We start from the raw sequence: 26,561 nt of genomic DNA on the forward strand, positions 1-26,561 counted from the left end.
CCTTAACAAAGGACCTTCACTCAATCCAAAGACTATCAACACTTAATATCCACTTGAAACTCATCTCAAATGTTGCCCTATTACATACTTTTTCTAGTCACATTTTGTTCAGGTGTGTATCTTACAACAAGTACTATTTTCCACAGTACTGGAACCCTTAATTGTAAATTATACAAATTTAATAAATTAATAACATTAGAATTATTTCTCTTCGGTGGCGACATGCACATTGCTAAATGATGTGACAGACTACAATTAAATTGCCATTAATGCTTAAAAAGATTTGAATATTTGAAGAACCTGCACAGCATTGCCTTCGTGAGGTTAACCTAGATCTTAACTAAAAGTTACGATGTGTTTCAGATAATAGACTGGTTTCATGTAAAAAACGTTTCCTATAATAAATGTGAAAAGAAGGATGAATTTCATGAAACTTACCAAGCTGAATGTTCCTCACCCAAACGGACTGCTTAGTTTCCTTTAAAATCTTTTCAAAATAGACACCTGCAAATCCACTGGAGAAACAGGCAATGAGGACTGCCAAGACGCCTACTAACTGGGATCCTGCTGATGCATCCTTGTGTGAAGTCTCTGCAGCATCATCCGTCGGCCACTAAATGGAAACAGTCAAACTACATGTAACCATATTTTCAATCACGAAAGTACAAACAAATGAAATACCATTATTAAAAATAATATCAAGCCTCTAAGACCAAATCATATTTAAAATTATTAGCCACCATCACATTTATGTTTAACCCCTTCCAGGCTGATGACGAGCTGGGCTCATCATGGCGTAGCCTCCTCGCACGCTGATGACGAGCCCAGCTCGTCACGTAAAGTGCGATTTAAATAATCTCAGCGCAGGAGCGGAATTCCGCTAGCGCGCATGAGGTTAAAGCTTGATCAATTGAAAAGCGGTTATTTGCCTATCATTCTTATTACTGGTCTGTTTCCTCATCACTAGAATACCAATTGTTGAGAAGGAAATGAGTTTTGACCCACAAGATGGGCGCTTGTCCTTCACATTGCACTTGCTGCTGAAACAACCAAATGTCCTAAAAGCAAGTGCTTTTCATCACTAAACAAGGTTAGGGTTTGGGGGGGGGGGGGGGGGGCACAGGAAGTTGGGGTAATATTGACTGTCTTCCTATAGCAATTCATTAAAATATGTTAGATTACCGACTAGACTTTCAGTACCCCTGAATCCCTCTTCATTTTATTCCAGATCTGTAGGAAGATTTTCGAATTAATGATCACATAGTGTGTGCAGATACTTTTCCTATAGATTGAGGCTACAGCCAGTGGGATTCTGAAGTGCTACATGCTGACCTTGCTCATTTGTAGGGAGTTTCATGTCTTCAAAAAGGTCACTCCCCATTGTTGTAGGTTTATTGCAAAGGCCATTAACAGTAGATTTCAGATTCATTTCTCTGACTTGCTAGTGCTATCATAATGAATAATGCGCGAATGATGCTATCTATACCTATTCTTCATAACTATTTAAAACTGGTACTAGACAGACGCATCACAGTTGGGGAAGTGATTAGGAACATAGCAAAGCGTAGGGGAATTAAGGGATCATTTCCCCCCCATTAATACTGCATTAAAAATAGTTCTAATGTGCTACTGCTGTGGTTTTGTACCACTTGTTAGCAATGTTGCTTAGGCTTTTTTTTTATATACATGGTGGGGAAACAATGCCCTCTACTACTTTTGCCTATAACACACTACATATATATTTATACTAACTGTACCCGGCCACGTGCTGCTGTGGCTTAGTCTGGTTAAATGGAAGAGATGGAAAAGAGTAAGAGCACGTTTCCAATATGTTTAATTTCACAATGCTTGCGGGTACATAATATGTTTTTGTGACTATGTCTGTATGCGTCCCTTGTAATTGTTGCGCAGCAAGCAAATCGATAGGGTCTGTTCAGCCTTTCGATTAAAAACACACGTGCATTGTACACACGCGTATTCAAATCCAACGTTGTGTATATGTAAACACCCGCTAATGTTGCAAAGTGAACCAATTCCTCCCCCCTCCGTCCACCCACTTCCCGGTCTGCCATCCTGACACCAACTGTCCATCCTAATATATGTAGAATATTGTCTCTATGCATCCTTTCTTAATGTTGCAAAGTGAACCAACTCCTCCCCCCCGTCTCGCGCGTATTGTACACGCGTGTATTCAAATCCAACGTTGTGTATATGTAAACATGCGCTAATGTTGCAAAGTGAACCAACTCCTCCCTCCATCCACTTCCCGGTCTGCCATCCTGACACCAACTGTCCATCCTAATATATGTAGACTATTGTCTCTATGTGTCCATTGTAGTTGTTGCATAGCAACCCAATCGATAGGGCCTTTCAATTAAAAACACGCGCGTATTGGACACGCGTGTATTAGAATCTAACGCTGTGTATATATAAACACGCGCTTAATCGAATCCAACGTTGTGTCAAAATTTCAAAGCAATCGGTGATGAACTTTCGGAGATTTAAGATTTTGAACAAACAAACATTGACATTTTTATGTGTCTGTCCAGGCTTTCGATTAAAAACACACGCATATTGGAATCCAACGTTGTGTATATAAAAACACACGCGTATTTGAATCCAAAGTTGTGTCAAAATTTCAAAGCAATCGGTGAAGAACTTTCGGAGATTTACGATTTTGTACAAACGAACATATATATATATATATGTCAATACCAATTGCCCTGAAGCATTTGAGAGCGCACTCGACACCGCTCTAACCATCCGGCCTTCGCTAGCAACCTGCCCTCCTGCTTCACTTAGATTCGTGTGCCAACGCGTTTCGAGGTCTCCACCTCCTCATCGGGGCTGTAAAGAAGTCATGGCTGCAGTTTGTGGAAAGTGCTCGTTTTATTTATCGTTCCTCCCATGGGCGTGTCTTTGTTGCACAAGTTCTAATGCCTCCTGGGAGATGAGGTCCATTCTTGCAGCCATCACTCGTTTTTCATTATATTATTTACATCATTATTACCTTAAGTAGGTTGTGGAGCGTTTGGACAGGCTATTTTGCATGAAGAGCGCTGTGCTTGTGACCTTGGAAGAGTTCCGATTACAGCCTCAATTAACTGGCGAGAACACTTGCTGTCCAGTTACTGATGGTGCAGCTCCCCACGACCAGGCTGCCGTGTGTGAAATGTCAATACCAATTGCCCTGAAGCATTTGAGAGCGCACTCGACACCGCTCTAACCATCCGGCCTTCGTTAGCAACCTGCCCTCCTGCTTCACTTAGATTCCAAAAATACTGGCTCTGCACCTCCAACACTGGCGAACAGAAAAACCACGGTGAGTCCTATAGATTCAGGCAAGATGTTTATTTAATTGGTTACAGCACAGCGGTCTGACGCGTTTCGGGCGGATGCCCTTGCTCACAGATAGTTTAAGCCGGTGAGTGCCATTTTTTAAATGCAATAGTGAACACCATGTGATAATGGATATGGAAAACATACTACTCACAATGTCTGGAATTATTGAGTTCCGAACAGAAAGGTAAAAGACATGTAGAATCTTGAACTGAATAAATTCAGTATTGTCATTGTATGTCAATATTCATTTAAGACATGTAGAACTAATTATATCTGCTTGAATGCAAGATACACATTGTAATAGTCTAATAGATATTTGTGCAAAATTTCAAATGTAAACATATACTGAGTAAACATTGTATTTCGACAGATGTAAACATACCGAATGTGCAAATATATGCAGTTTTGATAATTTATCGATTCGGTATAAAATGAATAAATATTAGCTAAAATTTATCAAAATTAAATAACATGCATATTATTAAAATTTGAACAGTTCATAAAAAATTAAAACTTTATGTAAACAGAGTTGTGCAAAATACGTAAAGGATAATTTATATACACATAATAGACTATAACAATAGATATACATGTCAGAATGGTATAAATAAATGAAACTAATTGGGACATCTATGATGATGGCAACCCTTCTTACTATGGTAGACAACTGTATAGAGGTGTATGTTAATAATTATGTGTGATTTATACCAAAAAGAAAAACCCCAGGTGCATTTTCATGGTGCAATAAAACTATAAAACAGTTTCTGCACCTAAATGGAAAATATGTACAGTTAAAAAAAGAATGGCTGGGAAACAGTGTTGTATTTTACGAGTATGGAAGGTAAAAATATTCGAAGTAATATTCATAGGAAACAAACTAGGGTCAAGATCTGATACAGTTAGAGTGTAGGGACAGTTGCACATTTTATAAAAAATGATAAAGGTCTTCCGTTGTATTAAGGCCATTTGGGACCTTGCTGTCTAATTCAAGGATCATCTTGGATTCCAATAGCCTAAGCATTTCGTCTCTGTCGCCTCCCCTGCGTGGCTTTGGGACAGCAGCGAATACAAAGTAAGTAAGACAGTCAAGATTGTTATTATGGACCATCTTAAAGTGCCTTGCCACAGGATAGGCGCTATTGTTGTTTACGATAGCTCGGAGGTGCTGCAAAATTCTGACATGCACCTGAAGCCTGGTGCTACCAACGTACCTCAGGCCGCAGGTGCATGTCAGAACGTAAACAGCATACTCCATTTTGCAATTGAAAATGCCCTTGATAGGTGATAAAGTTGGACTAAACGGAGTGGCATACTTGGTAGTGTTGATGCCAAACTTGCATGCTCTGCAACTGGAACCTTTGGTAAACCCCAGCCTGGGTTTTTACCAAGATTCAGGTCTCAACAGTTCAGGGAAAGAGTTCGATACATGCTGGCGCATAGACGGACCCTTACGATATGTAATATTGGGTCCACTTGTTAGTTGAGGTGCTAGAACACCATCGGTCATTAGTATCGGCCAACTTTTAGTTAAGATGGCTCTGATGCGCCATTCTTGACAATTGTATGTAGTCATAAATCTTAGATTTGAATTGTCTTCACTACTGATGTTCTCTGGACAGGGAGCTGCTGAAGCATTTAAGAGGGATTCCCTTGATCTTTCCTTTGATTTATCAGCCGCAATTTTCAGCACCCTGTCACTATATCCCCTGTCTTTGAATCTTCTGAGAGCTTGAGTTGTGCAAACTGTCAATTCTTCCTCAGTACTACAGATCCTTTTGATCCGGAGCAACTCCCCGTAGGAGATATTGTCAACGACATGGCAAGGATGTGCACTACTGGCATGGAGAACTGAGTTCCCCGCCGTCTTGTTTCTAAACAGGGTGGTAGCAATTTTGTAATTTTTCACAAAAACTTTAACGTCTAGAAATTCTATACTTTGTCTGCTCATTTTGTACGTGAATTTCAAATTTTCTTGATTGATGTTAAGTTGTTCAATGAAATTAATGGCACTGGTTTCATCCCCTCTCCAAATCATAAAAACATCATCAATGAATCGTGTCCATTGCACTATATGTTGTGAATAAGTGTTCTGATGTTTTCCCGTGAGGTCCTGCTTCTCCCACCAGCCCACGTGCAAGCACGCGTAGCTGGGAGAGAAACAGGCCCCCATAGCCAAACCCTTTTCAGCAGATAAATGTCTTTACCAAAGATAAAGAAGTTGTTTAGACTCCATGTAATAAGCTCTATAAACATCTTATTGTGATTGTAACAGTTAAGGGGTCTAGTCCCTAAAAAACTACTCCACTGCCAGTAATCCCTTCTGATGTTCGATGCTAGTATAAAGGGACTCTATATCAAGGGTAATGAGTAAAGAGTCAGATATATATATATATATATATATATATATATACACACATATTTACACAGAAACATACATATATATATATATACACACACACACATATATATACCCACATATATACACACACACACACACACACACACACACACATATTACCTACTGGCGGTAGTTATAGTTAGGATTATTTTCAATGCAAAATCTCAACATTCTATTGTGAATAACTTTGGCGTCGGTTGAGGAATCTGCCTGAAAATTTCCTCAAATTTGCCTCGCGGCGCTCCGGTCCTTCCCTGAAAGTTTGGGGGGGGATTCGTGAAGTGGGGGCCGAGATAAAAGGGGGGTCCCAAAACGTGTTTTCCCCTTGTTAATTTCCATAGGGCGGTCGACCTCACTTTTAGCCTGAACGGCTGAATGGATTTCCACCAAACTTGGCAAAATTGTAGGGACTGGTAGCCCGATGTGCCTTTGCTATGTCTCAAGATATGTGCTCCAGTGGACTTTGAGTAATTGAGGTTCAAAAAAATATATATATCTATAGCTGCGCTCCGGTACGCGCACCGGGGAGCGCTCCGGGCGCGCTACGCGACTTGCGCGCGGAAAGCTGATTGGCTCTCGGGTGTCTGTCAACATTCCAAACAGTCTGGAGCGGCCGCCATATTGTGTCTCGGTAGGATCGAGACACAAGAGGTGGCAAAAACAAAGGGGGAAATGAGCAAAAGGGGGCAGGGTAGACCCCCTCTGACAACCTAGGTTTGATATGGGGGCCATAAAAGGGCCCCGTGGGGCAAAAAAAAACCCTTATTTTTTTGACGATGTTCGCGTGGGGAGCGCCGGGTACGCTCACCGGAGAGCGTACCGGGGAGCGTAACATGGGGAAAACCCAGTTCATTCACTGCGTCACCTCTACGACCCTTTCTTGCGTCAATACACCCCTTTTGCATACATTACACCTGACGTAGGTATAATGTGGGGCAGGGGTTTACAAAATGACGCATCTACCTAGATGCGTCACTTTGTAAATATGACTCAATAAGATGCATGTTTTACGCTGCCGCTGCGTCACAAGAAGTGACGTATTGGTGGCGTAAAAGTGATGCATGGCCTCATAAATGAGGCCTTCAGTCTTCTAGTCATGCGTCATATTAAATATATGACGTATTATGTCGCAAGTACTTACAGATACGTTAGTATTTCAGACGTATCTGTAAGCGCAAAAGTGATGCATTGCTGGAGTGTGTCACAAAAATGATGCAACTCCAGCAATGCATCCTTTCACATGGGGCCAGGCCCCATGTGAAAGAGCCTGCATCAGTCTTACGCCTGCTGTGAAACAGGCGTAAGATTTGGACGCAACAGCGTCATAAAAGTGACGCAGTGATATATCTCATAGATTTCACTGCGTCACCTTTACGACCCTTTCTTGCGTCAATATGTCCCTTTTGCATACATTACACCTGACGTAGGTATAATGTGGCGCTGGGGCTTACAAAGTGACGCATCTACCTAGATGCGTCACTTTGTAAATATGACTGAATAAGGTGCATTTTTTAAAGCACTGGTGCGTCATAAAAAGTGACACATGGCCTCATAAAGGAGGCCTTCAGTCTTCTAGTCATGCGTCATATTAAATATATGACGTATTATGTCGCAAGTACTTACAGATACTTCAGTATTTCAGACGTATCTGTAAGCGCAAAAGTGATGCATTGCTGGAGTGTGTCACAAAAATGATGCAACTCCAGCAATGCATCTTTTCTTACCCTTGCACACCCCCGTTCCTTTTCAACATTTTCTTTGAATATCCACATTCCCCATGTTCACTCTCCTTCTCCTTACTTTCCTTCCCAACACTCACCTTCTTTCAGTCCCCCTACTTCACTTCCTTTCTCCGCTCATACCTTTCTGTTCTTTCTTACTCATTTTCCTTTCCATTATTAATGCACTCCACTTCACTAACTCTTTTTCATTTTTTTAAGAATATAGCTCTTTGATGAGAATTGGAGGTAGTTCTGAAAATAACTTTTTTTCTTCTTTTTTTTTTAGAACAAAAACAAAAACAGGGAATGGAAACTGCTCAACAGGAGCAAAAAAACCAAACAAAATTAGGGCTGGGAACGGCAGCGATGGTTCTCCAATAGTCGAACCATGAGCAGAACACTTTGCTCCCCAAAGGAAAGTAGCTGATCACAGTATCTGCATTTCAGGACGCCTTTGTTAAATGCAGGCTGAATGTTCGGAACTAGCTCTTGTGATCTCCCCTCACCGATGTTGTGGGTCCTCCGGTTGATGTAGAGGCCCCATCACTGGGAACCTCTTGTGCCAGAGCCCTGACACTTTCCCGGGCAAATTTCTGGGAGTGCCTCCTCTCCACATGGCGAAGCATTGTGGAGTTCCCAAAATAATATTTCTTAGTGGGGTCACCCCGTGACAGGACTGTGTGACAGATCCTGCACTCCACTTTTGGAGCATTTACCTTCTTCTGGTCATCAGGTATGGACATTTTTTTCCAGATGAAATGTTCTTTGACCTTCGGCTGAGGAGGCTCTTCATCAATGAATTCATTGGAGTCATCTTCACTGCTGGATGGTCTGGCAGCCATGATTATCCAAGATATGCAACAAAGAACCAAGAGCAAAAAAGCAGGTCTTTCAGTCACAAAAGTGAAAGAAGAAGTGAAGGAAATGGGTGGGGATTTTATTCTTTGTAAAAAAAAAAACTGTTAGCAACCAATGAAAAGTGTTATTTTAAGGTCATATGACTTGACGCGCTGACGCTGCGCGCACCAAAGCGCTTCCGGGGGCGCTTACGCAGCGCGAACGTGGGCACTTCCAGGGTCGCATACGCAGCGCGAACGTATGCGCTTCCGGGGGCGCATACGCCCCCGAGCGTAAGTGACGTTTTGATAGTTTCACGGAAATGCAAAATTATTTTCATTTCCTTATTCAAAAAAAATGCTTTTATATGTATGGTACTAAATGCCTTGTGTTATTATTTACTTTTCATTCATATTTTTTTACAAGAACGCAAGTAGCGGTCTGGGTGCACTTTCCGGAGAGCTTACCGGTGCGCGCACCCAGGAAAAAATGAAAAAAACAAAAACATTACAAAATATTATTATTAAAAAAAATAATAATAATTAATACTCACACAAAACAGCAAATTAAAAAAAAATCGTAGGTTACAAACTTGATATAGAAAGGAATTAGCATTTAAAAAACCTATGAAATTCACTGAAAAAACCATAGATTCCACACCAGTTATAGTTAGGAATTAGCATTTAAAAAACCTATTAAATTCACTGAAAGAACCGTAGGTTTCACACAAGTTATAGTTAGCTGGAAATTTTACTGACATAAAATCATTGAAATTCCCACGTTATAGTTAGTTGGACTCACTATAACTTGCGCGCCTGCAATGCACTGCTGATGACGTCACATTTTACATCACTCATGACATGGTCAGTGACATCACTCATGTCAGTAAAATTTCCAGCTAACTATAACTGCTGTGAAACCTATGTTTTTTTCAGTGAAAGGATTACGGAGGTGTGTGCAAACATATATCTATATATATATATATATATATATATATATATGTATATATATATATATATATATATATATATATATATATATATATATATATATATACACTGAAAAAACCATAGGTTTAACACCAGTTATAGTTAGCTGGAAATTTTACTGACATAAAACCATTGAAATTCCCACGTTATAGTTAGTTGGACTCACTATAACTTGCACGTGTAATGCACTGATGACACCATCCAGTGAATGTGTGTCTTTCAGATAAATAAATATGTTTTATATATGTATGTTAAGGTCGATGGAAGAATATTTGTTTAAATTATTGTCTTAATGGATGTTTTTTTAAAAAAAAATAATTGGATATCTGCCTTATTAAGTGTATCTTAGTGAATACATATATTAGCGAGTGAAAGTAGGTCAGTCTCTCTGTCATCAGTGATGTCATGAGTGATGTCACTGACCATGTCATGAGTGATGTAATATGTGATGTCATCAGCAGTGCATTACACGTGCAAGTTATAGTGAGTCCAACTAACTATAACGTGGGAATTTCAATGGTTTTATGTCAGTAAAATTTCCAGCTAACTATAACTGGTGTTAAACCAATGGTTTTTTCAGTGAATTTGATAGGTTTTTTAAATGCTAATTCCTTTCTATATCGAGTTTCTAACCTTTTTTTTTTTTTTACAATTTGCTGTTTTTTTTAAGTATTCATTTTTTTTATATAATTTTTTTCTTTTGCGCTCTGGGTGCGCGCTCCGGGAAGCTTTCAGCTAAGCTCTCCGGTAAGCTTTTCGGTGAGCTCACCTGAAAGCGCACCCAAAGCGCTACTGTCGTTCGTGAAAAAAAATATGAATGAAAAGTTAATAATAATGCAAAACATTTCGTACCATACAAATAAAATCAGTTTTTTTTTTATAAGGAAAATGATTATGCATTTCTGTAAAAGTTTGATGACGTCACTTCGGCGCGCAACGTAAGTGCCCTCGGAAGCGCCTACGTTCGCGCCGCGTAAACGCACGCAGAAGCGCCTACGATCGCGCCACGTTTGCGCCCCGGAAGCGCCTACGATCGCGCCGCGTAAACGCACCCGGAAGTGCTTCGGAGCGCGCAGCATCATGTGACCCTAAAATAACACTTTTCATTGGTTGCTAACAGTTTTTTTTATACAAAGAATGAAATCCCCACCCATTTCCTTCACTATTGCTTTGTACTTGGAGAGAGCAAGAGCTGTTCTGTGTACTATCTTCATCTCCTACTTTCCTGATCTACAGCAATGGCTGCAAGAGAATCATCCAGCAGTGATTCAGAGGCATTTTTAGATGAGGACCCTCCTAGGCAGAAGAAAAAAATCCATTTCATCTGGAAATTTTATAACATCCCTGAAGGAGAAAAAAAAGTCAACGCTCCAAAAGTAACCTGCAAAATATGTGGTAGTACTTTATCCAGAGGCAATCCTCTGAAAAAATATAGTTTTGGAAATGCCAATTTAATCAAGCATGTCAAAAGAAGACACCCAAACAACTTTGCGAGGGAGAGTGTCAGAGACCTGGCACGGAGATTACCCACAGATGGCGGCAGCACCTCCACTGGTGGAGCAACACCTTCGGGACCATCCCGTAGAAGAATGGTCCCTAACATACAGCCAGAGTTTGCAGGCATCAAATTTTGAGTGTTGAACTCATTGCCCTAAAGAAACAGCAACACCGCTGCCCTGACAGTCCCTAATTTTTCACATTTTTTTGCTCCTGTTGAGCCGTTTTGGAATCCCTATTTTTTGTTTTTCCCTTGACAAAAATCCCAAAAAATTATAAAATTGTTTTAAAAAGTCTAAAAAAAAAAAATATAAAACAACAAAATCAAAAAAAAAAAGTTCTTTTCAGAACTACCTCTAATTTATAAAAAAATGCATTTTTTTTGTGAAAAAAACCTGTCATTTTTTATCTCCATGGTACGCTCCCCAGTAAGCTCTCCGGTACGCGTACCGGGTGCGTCCCCCGCGGAAATCGATTTTTTAAAAAAATTTTTTTTTACCCGCGGGACCTTTTTATGGCCCCCACATCAAAACTAGGGGGTCAGAGGGGGTCTACTCTTCCCCCTTATGGTCATTTGCCCCTTTTTTTTTAAACCCCTTGTGTCTCGATTTTACCGAGACACAAGATGGCGGCCGCTCCAGACTGTTTAGAATGTTTACAGACACCCAAGAGCCAATCAGCTTTCTGCGCGCAAGCCGCGTGTCGCGCCTGGAGCGCTCTCCGGTGCGCGTACCGGGGCGCGGCTCTAGATATATATATTTTTTTGAACCTAAATTACTCAAAATCCACTGGAGCACATATCTTGAGACATAGCAAAGGCACATCGGGCTACCAGTCCCTACAATTTTGCCAAGTTTGCTGTATATCCATTCAGCCGTTCGAGCTAAAAGTGAAATCGACCGCCCTATGGAAATTAACATGGGGAAAACGCGTTTTGGGACCCCCCTTTTATCTCGGCCCCCGCTTGACGTATCCCCCCCAAACTTTCAAGGAAGAACCGGAGCTCGACGAGGCCATTTTCAGGAAATTTTCAGGCAGATTCGTCAACCGGTGCCAAAGTTATTCCAAATAGAATTTTGAGATTTAACATTGAAAAAAATCCTAACTATAACTACCTACTGGCGACCGCCAGTAGGTTATATATATATATATATATATATATATATATATATATATATATATATATATATATATATATATATATACACACATATATATATATATATACACACACACACACACACACACGTATACACACACCCACACGTATACACACACATACAATGCGCAAGTTCTACAGGGTGAACTCTGGCTGCACCTATGAACCCTCACGTCTAGCCACACAAATGCCTCTGAAGGAGGAGAAATGCGGGCTGAGCCGGTCCATTCAGTCCTGGCTATAATTTTAACACATTTAAAATGGACACATGTAGTCTGCGATCAGAGGGTCATATCGAGGGGCATTGTGGCTGGGTTGTTAGCCGGATGCATTGTAGATGTCGCGTTACGGAAATCGCACGGGTGAGGACATGTAATAGCCTGATTTATGCTTATCAACTTATCATGGTTGTTAACTTTACTTTTGCCAATACAAGGGTCTGCCCTCGAGTGTTCGTTGACTAGAACCTGACATTAACTAACTTGCTTCTACTGATGACATAATTGTGTAGCTAGCGTACGAGCTGGGTCGTACCTGACCATTGCGATTGTTGTCCTGGACCGGAAGATTTTCTTATTTGTACAACCCTACTTTTATTTCTCACGTGTTACTATTATATTGGATACTAAGCTTCTTTCCTACAATATCGGCCTATTCTGCTTATATATGATGCCCAACATACATCTCAGTTCGTTCTGCTTATGCCTTGAAAAAGTCCTTGTGTAGGACGAAACACGTGTTGGTGATTGCTAATATCTGCTGGGAATATCTGTTTTATGGAATGAAAAGAATAAAGATTGAAGAAAACTAAAATAAGTGGACTATATCTTGAAACTTTTTTGGACAATTCTCATTGAATGCTACCTTGTCATGTGTTTCTTTTTTTACTCTATAATTAGTAGAGTCGGATATACTGAGGGTTCATAACTTACGCCCTCTTTGTTATAAATACTAGCCTACAGGAGTGCTGTCAAAAGTCTCTCAATTTTGTTTACATCGGGTAGGGGGGAACCTGATCAACAGCGCCCATTTAAAAAAATAAAAATCATTTATCTAGTCTACATTCTCTGCAAGCGGACATTTTGAAACCCCTCTGTGCTTCCTCAATCTAAAATGAAAACCCTCCCTACAAACTAAAGCGAAAGAGGACTGCCCATCCTTTACCAGAAAAGAAAGACTTAAGTACGAAACAAAAAATGGGAAATAGGACTACCATCACCTATGCAAAAATGTCCTAGGCTAAATCTTTGGCCATCTTTGAAAGGTACAGACTGCTCCCACTCTGAATATGCTACCCACAACAAAGTTGTAAGAAAGACGATCTCCCTCCACAACCAAGAAAAAACCCATTATGCAAATGGAAAACCCACCTTTTTAGGTCTAAAATAATACTATTCCTGTCCTGACGCTTCTCTGACAAAGCTACCAACTACTTTCATAGCGTAAGCATCCCTCCCACAACTGACATTGGAGGATTGGGAGGGCTCCCATTACTCATGGACCCCGTGTCGTACTTCTCACCGGACAACATCCTAAATTCAGATGGCAGCAACACCCATACAATCAATTACCCACCTATTCGAACAAAAAAAGCTACCAAAGCCCTCAAACACGACTTCTCAAACAGCACCCGGAAACACGTATATCCGACCAAAACTTCTGCACATCCAAAGGTGTCATAACTAATGATCTCATATTCTACACACATAAAAGAGCATAATGGAGAAAAACCCTCGCTTTGTATCTCTACATCTAGGAAATCCTCACACAGCCTGAGACTTTCAGTGGCCCCCTAAAAAACCCTCAGTGCAAAATTAACCATCTCCTTCTTTAACAATGGAATCATTCTCATTCAGGCATCTGACCACAACCACGACCTATTCAATTAATTCTTCCCTATCGTCAAACAGGCGGTTATTAAAAATAAGAGACCCCTTTCCAGACCACCTCCGATCTTCTCTCGACCAGCCCCAGGTTTTATCAGACCACAGACAGCCCACCCCCTACCCACCATGCTCCACCACTCATATCAGAGGACACTAAGCCATTGTAGCCATTCCGCCAGACATTGTAGAGACAACCCCCCTCTATCCACTCCAGTCCATGCGCTCTCAACAACTCCAGTAGGGCCTCAGAGCGACGCAAAGACAAAAGTATATCCACTACCTCCTCCCCACACACAAGGCAAGAGTATAAACCCAAATCCCCCTACATGCATCCCTCTTCCACTCCAATTCTTCACATCAACGAGACTCATAAGAAACACACTCTTCAGTACACCATGCCTCAAACCCCATCTTCCTGTTACCACGCTGAGATTGAGTCAAGACTGGTAGACTGAGGGAAATTATACAGGTACGACAACAACTTAAATCCAACCTACAGAAGCTAACTAGCATCACTACTGAGCTAATCTGCAAAAAGTGGCCCTCTGAAATACCTGCGAGTAATAGGCCAATCCTCCCTGATAATATTGTTAATCATTCTAACCTGCCATTAAACTCTTACAACTTCCAGACACCCCAACGAGCTAGATGGCGATCCACTCCCTTATACAATGCTTCCTCAAGACAAGCCAGGACCATGATCTCTCTGACAAAGACATCCAAGCCATTCTCTGCAAGTACAAGAATGTACCCAACGACCTGCCACGTAGCCTAAATCCCATCTTAACTAGGGTCTCAAACCCACATAGAGAACAGAGACCAAACACCAGAGAGGTGAACAAGGACAACCTCAAACCAGTACTCACCACAGAGAAAACCTCACCAAACACAAAACACCACCTGAAATGCATACTCCTAAATTGCAGCTCAGCTTGGAAACACGCATCTCACATAGCAGACCTTATCCTCTCCCATGACCTTGACCTACCCCTTCTACATAAAACATGGCTAAAGAACGACTTTGCACCAATCCTTGACATTCTGATCCCTCCAGGCTATGACATTATAAGCGTAGATAGACCAAAAAGGTCTAGGGGTAGCATAGCCTGCATATATTGCATCAACCTTACGTTGATTCAGTCACAAACTATCAATCTTACCACGTGTGAATACCTAGGCATAAGTACTGCGAGCAATAACAGTCCCTTATGTAAATTACATTAGATCGTCCCCCCCCTCCAGGCAACAATCTCACATTCACCAAACAAATCGTGGAAATCATCTCTTCCAACGAGGGAAAACACTGCCCTAAATCTTCCTCAATGACTTCAACCTTCAGTGGAACAACCATAACGATCCCACAGTTAACAGCCTAAAAATGTTCCTAACTGACCTCAAACGTGTCCAATACTGCGATAGCCCAACGCACATGTTGGGCGCAACACCAGATCTAGTCATTGCTAGGTCAAACTCCATCATACTTAAATTGACCATCCCTTGTGACTGGATGGACTACCACAGGATCTCCTTCCCTATCACTGAACCAACAAAGACACAAACTTTAACTTAAGAAACCCAAACAATGGAAAAGAAAAACTTGCGACATTAACTGCAACAACCTGACATCCCTCAGCAACAATTTACTACTGCCACCAGTGGACATGACAGATGTCCACGACGTCACAACCCACTATAACAACTCGATGACTAGCATTATTGACACAGTAGCGCCCTTTCAACTAAAAATGCTTTTCTCTAAGGACTCCAAACCTTGGTACAATGGAAGCCTAAATGATCAACAACGCATCCTAACACTAGCGGAGCGGGCTGGAGATCCTCACCCTCCCTAAAGCACCTTAGCAACTAAGATCAAGGAGCAACAGCTACAACAAACACATCAGAATCTCAAAAGCACATTTCTTCAAAGATCAACTAAACAATGCTAGAAATCGACCAAAAAAACTGTTTGAAATTATCAAACATTAATCCTTTCAACAACCCAATGACTCCTCTTAAGGCCCTAACCTGCAACCTAATTGCAACACATTTGCCTCCCGGTTCTCGGAAAAATCTAAAATTATAGAAAAAGACTTCCATACAGCAAGTGAACAACTCACATGGTCACCTCCACTTAACTCCCATGCCCCGCAGACTGGACAAACACCTATCAAACATGGACTTCGCATCAAAAACTAAGCATTGTGGAACACTTTCAAAAGCTTTGACGAAATGACAAACTCAAGTCCGTAACCACACTCATACCATCAAATCACTTCTAGGATCCTCTTCCAGCCAACATCTTCAGCGAGATAAATACTGCTCTTGTACCCATTTGAACAAAGATAGTGAATGCACCACCATCGCAAGGAACCCTTTCAAACTGGACACAGGGGCGTGGAATTTAATAAAATATCTACTTGTCCATGGGTCCAGTTGCTTCATAAATCTACTTGTCCTGTAACAAAATCCACTTGTCTCTTTGGTGCCATGTAGTGCGGCGACAAACTATGGCAGCAATCTCATTATATAAGAGCTTTGATGTAGCCTATCCGATTATGCCGGGACTCATCCAAAATCATCCGGTCAGACTATCTAGGAAGTTGAGTCGGATTTGGTCCAGACTCTCGCTGGACTACTGGGTATCTACCCTGAATAAGTCTATGCTTCTTTTAACTGCTGGATAGAGTCCTCATTAGATCTCATCCTGCCCAAAACACAAGTATGCCATCGTAGTGGCTCCAATCAAATGCCCTGGTACTCCATTGAATTAAAAAGGCTTAAACAGAGCTGCAAGCGATCCGAAAGAAAATGGAGAAAAAAATTCTCTATTGATAATAAAAACGAATATAGATCGGCAATCAGGACTTACAAAAAACAATTAAAAATGGCCCAATCCTCGTATTATCAAGCTAAGATTGCTGCTGCCGCCAATTCCCCTAGGGAAATTTTAAAAATGTTTAAATCCTTGGTCACCCACCCCTGTCCGTCTAATGAATCCTTGGACCCCCAGAAACGCTGTGATGAACTGGCCAATTTCTTAGCCACAAAGGTGGCAAATATTTACTCAGCCTTCCATTCGATCAACACCTCCTTCCCCTTGACAATGCCTGGACCCCTAGCATTGCTGGAGTCTCTGCCTTTGCTTGATGTAGCTACGGTAGAAAGACTCCTTGGGAATCTTAAATCTGGATCCCCCTCTGATGCTGCTCTTCCTTCAGTCCTTAAACAGGTCTCTGCAACGGTTGCCCCAGTCATTAGGGACGTTATCAATTACTCCTTGGCTGCGGGTTAGGTTCCTCCACTGTGGAAACATGCCAGAGTCAAGGCACTTTTGAAAAAACCTAGTCTTGACCCGGAAGACTGGTCAAATTATCGACCGATATCTCTGCTGCCGGGACTTGACAAAATTGCTGAGAAACATGTTGAGAACAATGGAGCCTTGCATCCCACCCAGACGGGATTTAGAAGTAAGCAGGGCACAGAGACCGCCTTGGTTACTGTAGTTGAGGAAGCCAGGAAAATTGTGGATGCGGGAGGTTGCGCTGCGGTGGTTCTGTTGGACCTCAGCGCAGCCTTCGACACGGTAAATCACCTACTCATGATACAACGCTTGAGGGAGGTAGGAGTCACAGGGACTGCCCTTAAATGGCTGCGGTCATTTCTTTCAGACAGAACCTTTACAGTCTTTGAAGATGAAGCAAGGTCTAAACAACTTCCCCTACAATTCGGCGTTCCCCAGCGATCTTTGTTGAGCCCTACCATGTTTAATATCTACATGAGGCCTTTGGCTGACGTGGTTCTTCCCTGGGGCGTTCAGCTGGACACCTACGCCGATGATACGCAGTTGGTCGTGTCCCTTGCTAGGGTGGAGGCTGCGGACTCACGGATAAACAAGCTGTCTCCCTGTCTTACCAAGGTTCTTGCATGGATGGACTCTTCCTTCCTAAAGCTGAATGGTTCAAAAACTGAAATCATGCTGTTAGGCTACAAGGCCCCTATTAATCTCGATCCTTGGTGGCACGACTGTCTTGGCCCCCTCCCACTCCGAAAAATCAAATCAAAAGCCTGGGTGTTTGGTTCGATTCTACCCTGGGCTTCCGAGTGCAGGCGCGCAAGGTTGCTGCGACATGTTATGGTTTGCTCAGACTTTTAAGGAAAGTTCTAGCCCTTCTTCCATTTGAGGCCAGGCGCCTCCTTGTCCAGTCACTTATCTTATACCGCCTGGATTACGCTAATGCGGTCTATCTGGGCGCACCGCTTGGCACAATTAAAATCCTACAGTCTGTCCAGAACTGTGCGGCCCTTTTGCTTACGGATGTCCCAAGACACAGTTCGGCAAAGGCTGCTCTGCGAACTCTTCATTGGCTGCCGGTGCAGGAAAGGGCTTGGTTCAAGGCCATGTGTATGGTCCACAAGTCAGTGACCGACAACGGCCCGGCTATCCTACGCCCTATGCTTATTTACCATTAGATTCCTCGAGTCCTCAGATCGAACCATCACAATCTGTTGACAGTTCCCAGGGTTAGGCGGACACATATGGGTGGCTGACGCTTCCCGTTTCATGCAGCTAAACTCTGGAATCAACTCCCAGAAAACATTCGGCTTGAACCCAACCATCTTGCCTTCAGGAAACGGTTGAAGACCTATCTGTTTCATTGAGTGGTGATTGCCTGTCCTTGGTCTAAAGAGCTGGGATGCCTCCGGGTAGCCATGCGCTATATAAGCATGTCATCATTGATTGATTGATTGATTGATTGATTAATTAATTCATTCATTCATACCATGTTCGTGTTTGAATACTTGCAATCCCCTTATGTTGTCATTTTTCCACAGATCTAGATACTGGGGCTGAAGGTAGTGGTAAGCATGAGTTCCAATGTTAGCATACCCTTTTGATTCTTTGCAAACCTACTAACTTGCATGTTTTAAGGGTTTTCAACAACTATTCTCTAATCTTATCCCATACTGAGAAATGCTGGAAATTTACTCCTGACAATGGCAGTTGTAAACCTTCTTCCAGAGTTGGGAAAAAAGGGGTTGGAGGAAAAGTGAACTTGCAAACACATGCATAATAGCTCATGCTGAAATGTAGCTCAAAAATATTTTCTATGAGTACTATTTCTTGTCCTACTGTAAATTCTTGGCAATTCACAAAAGCCTAATGCAAGGACATAAACCATGGGTGCATTTTTTAGACTTTCTTTAATAATTGGGCCCCTATTTTGGTCTGGCATTAAACATGAACTTTTGCGTTTATTAAAATTCTCATTCTCTCTGTCTCTCCGACCCCCCTCCCCCCCGCTGGCTGCACTGTGAGTGACAGCATTCTGCTCTTTCACAAGGAGCATATTGGCGCACAAAGTAGTTCTGTTCAGTGCCCGTTACTACTGTGGCACTGTGTGCTTTTAATCGATACCAAAACTAATTTTTGCTTTTCCCAATGTTTGTCATAATGGTGCGGGCCCAGCAGCTCGCACACCAATAAGATTTTACAGAAACCATGCCAAAACAATTCACCCATTGCCAAAACAAAAAAAGCTGACCACTTTCAGACCTACGGGCTTTGCCAATGATTGATTATGTTTGTTTCCCATAATCTTATTGAAACTGGTTACACTGATTTTTCATTATGAATATTTTTGGGAAATACTAGCATGCATCAACACATGTTACTAAATGATGCTACGAAGAAATTATACCAGTAGTTTAGCTAAATGTTTTTTTTCCTGCTTTCTTTTTTTATGAACATTTTATTTTGAAAGCAAAAAATCCTCAGTCTTGCTTTCAAGCTTCTGCAAATATCTGCATCAAATCAGAGAGCATTCTGGGAGCATTATACATCTCATATTGCTAAACTTAAAATACGTGTGTACACATTTTTATACTGGAACCACTGTCAGTAGTGCAGTCAGGGCTTACAACATTTACTTAGAGCACTCACTCTAATAATAAAAGGCTTTCAATTAATGAACCATAAATACAAGTTTGAACAGCATTAACATGGGCAAAAATATTACCTTAAATGCTGACAGTGCCCTTCCCTGACCCATAATGTGGTACTGTAAATTGGCAGCCAAAGGGTTTGTGCTGCAGGGGGTTAGGCCTACTGGTCCCAAGGACAATATACACATGAAAATGTTTTGCCCTTGACCCCAAACAATATGTCCTGGGCATCGGGCTATAGGAATTCCACATCTCAGAGGACAGGTAACCCCATTCTAAAAAACCTACCGCTGACCACACAATACCAGATAACTACTGCCCAATATCCATTATTCCTTCCCTAGAAAAACTACTGGAGAAATGTGTCTATTCCCAACAATGTACCATATTGCTGAATTCCATCTCATTGACCAGTACCAATCAGGCTTCCGACAGAATCATAGCACCGAAACTGCCCTGACACATTGTCGATGACGCGCTCATAATTCTAGATCAAAACGAATCCTGCCTTCTAGACCTATTGTCAGCCTTCGATACGGTCAAACATAACAGTCTCCTTGACCTACTTGAACACAGAATGGGTTTATCAGGGGCTGTCCTAAAGTTGTTCGTCTACTTCTTCGACAACCAAACTCAAAGAATCAAGATTAACCAATCGCGGTCCACGACCATGCTCGTCACCCTGGGAGTCCCTCAAGGTTCCTGCTCATCTCCTACCCTGTTCAATCTATTTATGGAACCCTTAACCGAAATTCTGAAACTCTCCAATGTTCGCTACCAAATGTATGTGGATGATACCCAACTATACCTAAAAATATCCTCTCCGGATGAAATCCGCTCACTCAACACAACTTTGGAAAAAAAAAAACAGAACAGGCTGACAAAAAACCACCTCAAACTCAATGATCTCCCCTCCACAAGGACATGACGACATAGAAAACTGGATTAAACACTTAACAGCCTTCAACTTCACACCACACATTGACTCCACAAGATCCCTGGGAATAATACTCAACAAGAATCTCACCATGCGGGAACACATCAGCACAGCCACCAGAAGAGAAAACTTTCAGATGAAAATTCTCAGAATACTAAAACCCTCCTTCTACAATGACGACTTGAAAACAGTTGTATAAGCTCTAGTGCTACCCAGAATAGATTATGGAAATACTCATCACCGGCTCCAAAAAGAACAACCATATCATCCCTGATCTAAAGGCACTGAACTGGCTCCCTTATCAGGCAAGATCACAGCTAAGAATTGCCTGCATGACACACAAAGCACTGCACTTCAACACACCAAAGTATCTAAACTGGAATTATCAGGCAGCAGCAGAACTACGAGAAGCTGACACCTTGCTATTGAAACTGCAACAAAAAATTCAGGAAAAGAAAAGCTACACCTGCACCTTCTCCGGTCTGGCACCTAGGATCTGGAATGCCTTGCTCCCTGCAATCAGAATGAGCCCCTCTGCCAGCTCCCTCAAAAAAGAAGTTAAACTACTTCTAATGAATAAAACTCTCCCCTTATCCCAGCTCTGGTGCGAGTTGGGTACTAACCAGACGCAGTGCACCTACCAGGATCCGCAATGAAGTCTAAGCTAGAACACTCCGGACCTACAACGAGAACGGACAACATTTACGCTCTCCTCTTTAGCTACCCATATCTATGTGCCTAGTTCTGACTTTTTCTTTTGATGTAACTTTTGTAAAGTGCTCGTATACCCTCACTGGGTCTAGTTCGCACTATATAAAACTTTATAAATAAAAAAATATACACACACATATATACACACACACAATATATATATATATATATATATATATATATATATATATATATATATATATATATATATATATATATATATATATATATATATATATATATACACACACACGCACACACACACACACACACACATATATACACACGGTTACCCATTCTTTGTCAGTCCGTATGTCAAAACTATGTCCAACAAAATCGCATTTCCTCTCACTTGCCATGGTGAATGGCTGCAATATTTGGATTATGAATCAGTCAGTAATGAGAGAATCCGGCAAACCCTGAGCATTTCTGAAACCCTGTGACCCAGACAAATCCAGGATGGTGTGGCTTGCATGGATCTCAGCACATTTTCCTGAGCAGAATGTCCTGTGAATATCGAAGTATGGGTGAAAACGACTAATTGTACCATATTTATGTGACACATTCAGCCACAGTCTTACCACAATGCATTTCCACACTTACCAACTGAAATGCTGCCGCCCCTTATACACTTCATAGAAACAGACTGTTAGACCTGGCATCCTTAGGATGGCCTTCCCCCAAACGTTTTGCTTTTTACCTCTACGGTTTGCTGTATCATTTTGTTGGCTTAACGACTCTAAGCACTTTACCACAGCTAATCGGTGCTAAAGGGCATGTGCTTCTTCCCAAATAGGTGTGTAATTGGATTATACCCAATTGACATATTTATATTTACTTGTAAGTTCCTTGTAAAGTGGTATACCATATACCTGTGGCCTGTAAATTAAATGCTACCACTGGGCTGCAGCACTGATTGTACCACACACAAAAGAGGCTTTCAAACCAGTCTAAGGCCTGCCACTGCAGTGCCTATGTGTGCAGTTTAATGCCACTTCGGTTAGGAATTTAAAACTACTTGCCAAGCCAAAAACTCCCCTTTTATCACCTAGAATCTAAGGTAGGCCCCAGGCCTACCTTGGAAAGGCAGGGTGCTGTGCAAGTTAAAGGTAGGACATGTACTGTGGTGGGTTGCATGCCCTAGAAGCCTGTTTCGTTTTCACTACTGTGAGGCCTACCTCTCTCTGCAGTTAGCATTGGGAATTCCTCTAACCCTTTTTAAGTGGTAATCAGGGAGGAGTAGCTTTTTGATGTTTCATCTGTTTGCAATGGCATTGATAAATCCTACTTACTGGTGAGGTTGGATTTAATTTTACTATTTTAGGAATGCCACTTTTAGAAAGTGGACAGTTCTCTGCACTTACAGCTCTATGTGCCGGACAGCCTGTCTCCAATACACGTCTGGGTTAGGTTGGGGGAACAGCTACATTTGTGCATTCCATCTAGACAGAAACAACACATGTCCCTCAACTGCATCTGCATTCATATAGGTCTTCTTAGGCTAGGAGGGGCTCACACTCCACTTAAATAGGTAGTGTCCTGCCCACACAAAAGGTATTGATAACCCCCTCCACAGATGGCCTGACAGACAGGACTGGGATGAAAGTGATCCTTGTGCACTTCGGAGAACTCTTTTGAAGTCACCACCTACATCAAAGGCACTTTTGGGTACAAGTACTGGGGCTCTGAGCCCCCTAATATCAGACAGTGTGTGGGACTTGCAATCAAGTTATGCTGTCTCTACATCTGCACATTGCCAGAAGGACTGCTGTGCTGCCAGGAGGGATTGACACTTTGTCAACTGCCTTGCTGTGTTGGTAAGCTGCTTGAGGAGTGCTGTGCTGCAGAAGGAACTGCCACTCCACAACCTGCTTTAGTGTGCTGGCCTGCTACCTTTTGTTTTGCTAAAAGTGTTCTCCAAAGTCTTGTTGGCTTGCCCCCTGTTCCTAAATGTCTCAGGGTCATTAAAGACTTTTTGCCATTCGGGTGCTGTTTTGGAACTCTGAGCCCGGCAGCTGAAACGTGCTCCGACTCTGCGATTCACTTCTCTTGGGTAGGCGATGCTCTGTGCCTACTTTAAAAAAAAACGCTTTGAACGGGAGTGTCCCTTTGACACTTGAGAAGTGCTGAACACCGTCGTTCTTGGTATTCTGTAATTGTGCATGTCTACAGAAATATGCATAATATTTTTGATCCAGTGTTTCTAATGTAGACAACTATTCTTTTAGAAATCTGTGTGGAGGGAGAGGGAGAGGGAGAGAGATGCACAAATACTTTACACACATTGCCTCTTTGGATAAACCGGACTGCTCTGTGCCAAGCGAGCACAGGTTATCTTTTAGTGTGTACTTAGCTTACTCAGACTAGAGTGGTGGTTTCTGCCTCCCAACCAGGAATTTCACTTTTTTTTTTACTAGTTTTTATTGAATCGATGCACAGATATTAAATTACATGTCTATTGCACAGTTTAAGGAATTCCATTTCGAGTACGGAGCAAAACTGAAGCCATGTGAAGACCTCAGTGACTTCAAACTGTCCAGATTTTGACCTGCTCCAGTCATGATCTTTAGGCCCAGCCACACAAGTGGGATTTTTAAATTTTGTAAAAAAAAATTCTAATTACGACGTGCGGTAACACTGGGAGGAAGAATTTTATGAATTTCCCCAGATTCTGTAACTTCCCCCTCATAGAAATACCCATATTGTTGGTTTTGTATAGGTACGCATCTGTAAAAAGTATGAATTAGGTATACATTCTGGGAATCTGAGATTGTTAAACTCCCAGAATATCTAGTATTACTGAAAAGTTTACCCTAGACTCCCAATTCAGACACACATTTATTAGAGGATCCTACGGTTATGCCTTATCTGGTAGAGACTCTATTTAGCCGCACATTCTCTACCTCACAGTTCAAGTTACCAGTCACAACTGGTAACTTGAACAAAGAATGTTAGTCCACCAACTGCAAGAATGCTAAAAAGAGAGAGAAGAGAGAGAGATAGAGAGAGAAAAAGAGAGAGAGAGAGAACAAATAGCAGAATATGGGATAAAGATGCAGAAAGGGGGGGCAATTTTTCTGGATTCACACCATGCCACAAATTTAGACTTCCAAGGAGGGCATCAGTAAATGCCTCACTGAATGGAAGTAAAGGTTCTGAAGGGGCCACTCCCGGCTGAAGATCCTCCGTCAAGAGGTTAGTGCAGGAGCTACCCTCTGCACCACGACTGGAAATGAGGCACCCTCTTCTGTAGCCAAAGTAGAGGGAGAGACCAGGCAAGTGTATGGTGAGGTGTCTAAACCACTGGCATCCACCAGTTCCTCACACCAATTGCCCTTTGTATCACCATGGAGTGTTGGCAACCATAAGGGTCCTCTAACCCCTCCCAATTATAATCCTGTCCAATCCTGTTAAAAAGAAAAAGGCACTGGCTCTGATTCGGCAGCATTGGAGTTGGCTCATTCGGCTCTGTGTAGGAGTCTGGTTTAATGATGGGGGCTATGCTGCCGTGGGTTTGAGCAGCTCCAGGAGGGATGGTTGCGATCTTTTGAGAGGCGCCACTCCGGATCCGCAATGAAACTAACAAGGGGATTGCTTGTATTACCGTATGTGAACCAGAGAAAAATTATACTTCAAAGAACACTGTTCTCTATGAGGATAGATTATACACTTAGTTACAACTCTACAATAGCAAATTATTACACTATTAGAGATATTTTATTACCATACTGTAAACATATATTAATTACACATAATACATTCCATATAGAGCAAACATTTGGACAACATATACATAAATGGTACTTGACATCTTGATTTCGGTCTTGTAAACCTTGTGTATAAGGATTTCAAAAATCTTGTTTTTTTTTAGTCCACTTTTATGTGAGTTCCCTATAGGTAAAAATCTCGACCCTTTCGGTACTTTATGGGCTTTCATATTGTCCTGCATGTTCCATAAGTAGTCTATCGGAGTCAAATATTCTCATAAATTCACAAATTTTGGTAACTCCATATAATAAAGTAGATTGATCCACTTTAAAAAAATGGCAGAAATCTTCCTTAGCTGTACAGACAAGGTAGCCCACCCTAGAGCCTCCTTGAGGTGTACACCTCTGGATTACATAGTTGTCCTGCCTGCTTGAAGGCATGTGCCTGGGGTCAGGGGAATGGCTGTTCTTCCTTTGGGAAGCAGCCTGGATGCATATCAGAGGTGGAGAAAACTTTGAAGCTCACCGCCTTGATGTGCCACTTCACTAGCCATCCTGTCAGGGAGGGAGGTGTCACCTCCTTCCCTTCCAGGCCATTGTTTCGTGGCAGAAGTTCAGATTCCTCTTTTGGCAGCAGCTGCGAGCTGCCAGCCAGAGCACAGAAAAAACAGGGGCAGCCAGTGAGCAATCTCTAAGATAGCCACCAGGGTGCATAACACATCGCCTCTGGCACGAAAATCATGTCAGGGGTGAGGTGGCATGTTGTTTGATACCAAACATGATCTTTTTGGCAGTACCATAATTGAACTGGCAACGTTTGGGGTGCCTGGGTGCTATGCTCGCTGATCACTTATAGTAGCCCTTAATGGTAAGGGTACAATAGGTACATATAAGCTTACATTTATAGGTCCTCACCTTTAATATAATGTACCCTGCCTCTTGGGCTTAGGAGCCCTTCCTTAGGGGTGCCTGGTATATATTAAAATAGTGCTTTGACCTTGCCACACATTGCAAGGACAAAGTAGAGTTTGAGCAGTTTGCACTGCTCCTGCAGTCGGCAATGGCAGGACTGTGGTCATCTGTTTACTTAGGCCACTCAGGATTGTTCATATCTATCAGTTTTAGGAAGAGAGAATGGACACTGTGGCCTGGGCAGCAGGACACAGTGCACTTTCAGAGTCAGAACTATCAGCATTTGAGCAAAAGGTGGAGGTGGGGGGATAGTGACCATACAAAAAGGGCACTTTCCTATGTACAGCAAATACCAATTGTTCTTAAAGATTCTTTTGATTCAATTGGCTCGAGGGACAGATGCAAGTACACGTCAGGGGAGTGTTACTTTCTTTAGGTTTGGGACTCAATAAGGTTTCCATAGGTTTATTCCATGCTCGTGTGGCTGCTGCTTTAACCAACTTCTTCGGGTAACCTTTCTCA

The 26,561-nt window shown here is 42.0% G+C and overlaps 1 protein-coding gene across 1 annotated transcript in view; it reads right to left on the bottom strand.

Moving 5' to 3' along the window:
* The window catches only part of SLC35A3 (solute carrier family 35 member A3), a 211,840-nt gene that overhangs the window by 44,222 nt on the left and 141,057 nt on the right, over positions 1–26,561 (bottom strand). The window contains exon 5 of the mRNA XM_086954566.1: positions 439–613. Within this exon, the coding sequence (XP_086810692.1) occupies positions 439–613 (175 nt within the window). The remainder of the gene's footprint in view (positions 1–438; positions 614–26,561) is intronic.

Source organism: Lissotriton vulgaris, chromosome 1_1 (genome assembly GCF_964263255.1).
Source record: "Lissotriton vulgaris chromosome 1_1, aLisVul1.2, whole genome shotgun sequence".
NCBI classification, from domain to species: domain Eukaryota; kingdom Metazoa; phylum Chordata; class Amphibia; order Caudata; family Salamandridae; genus Lissotriton; species Lissotriton vulgaris.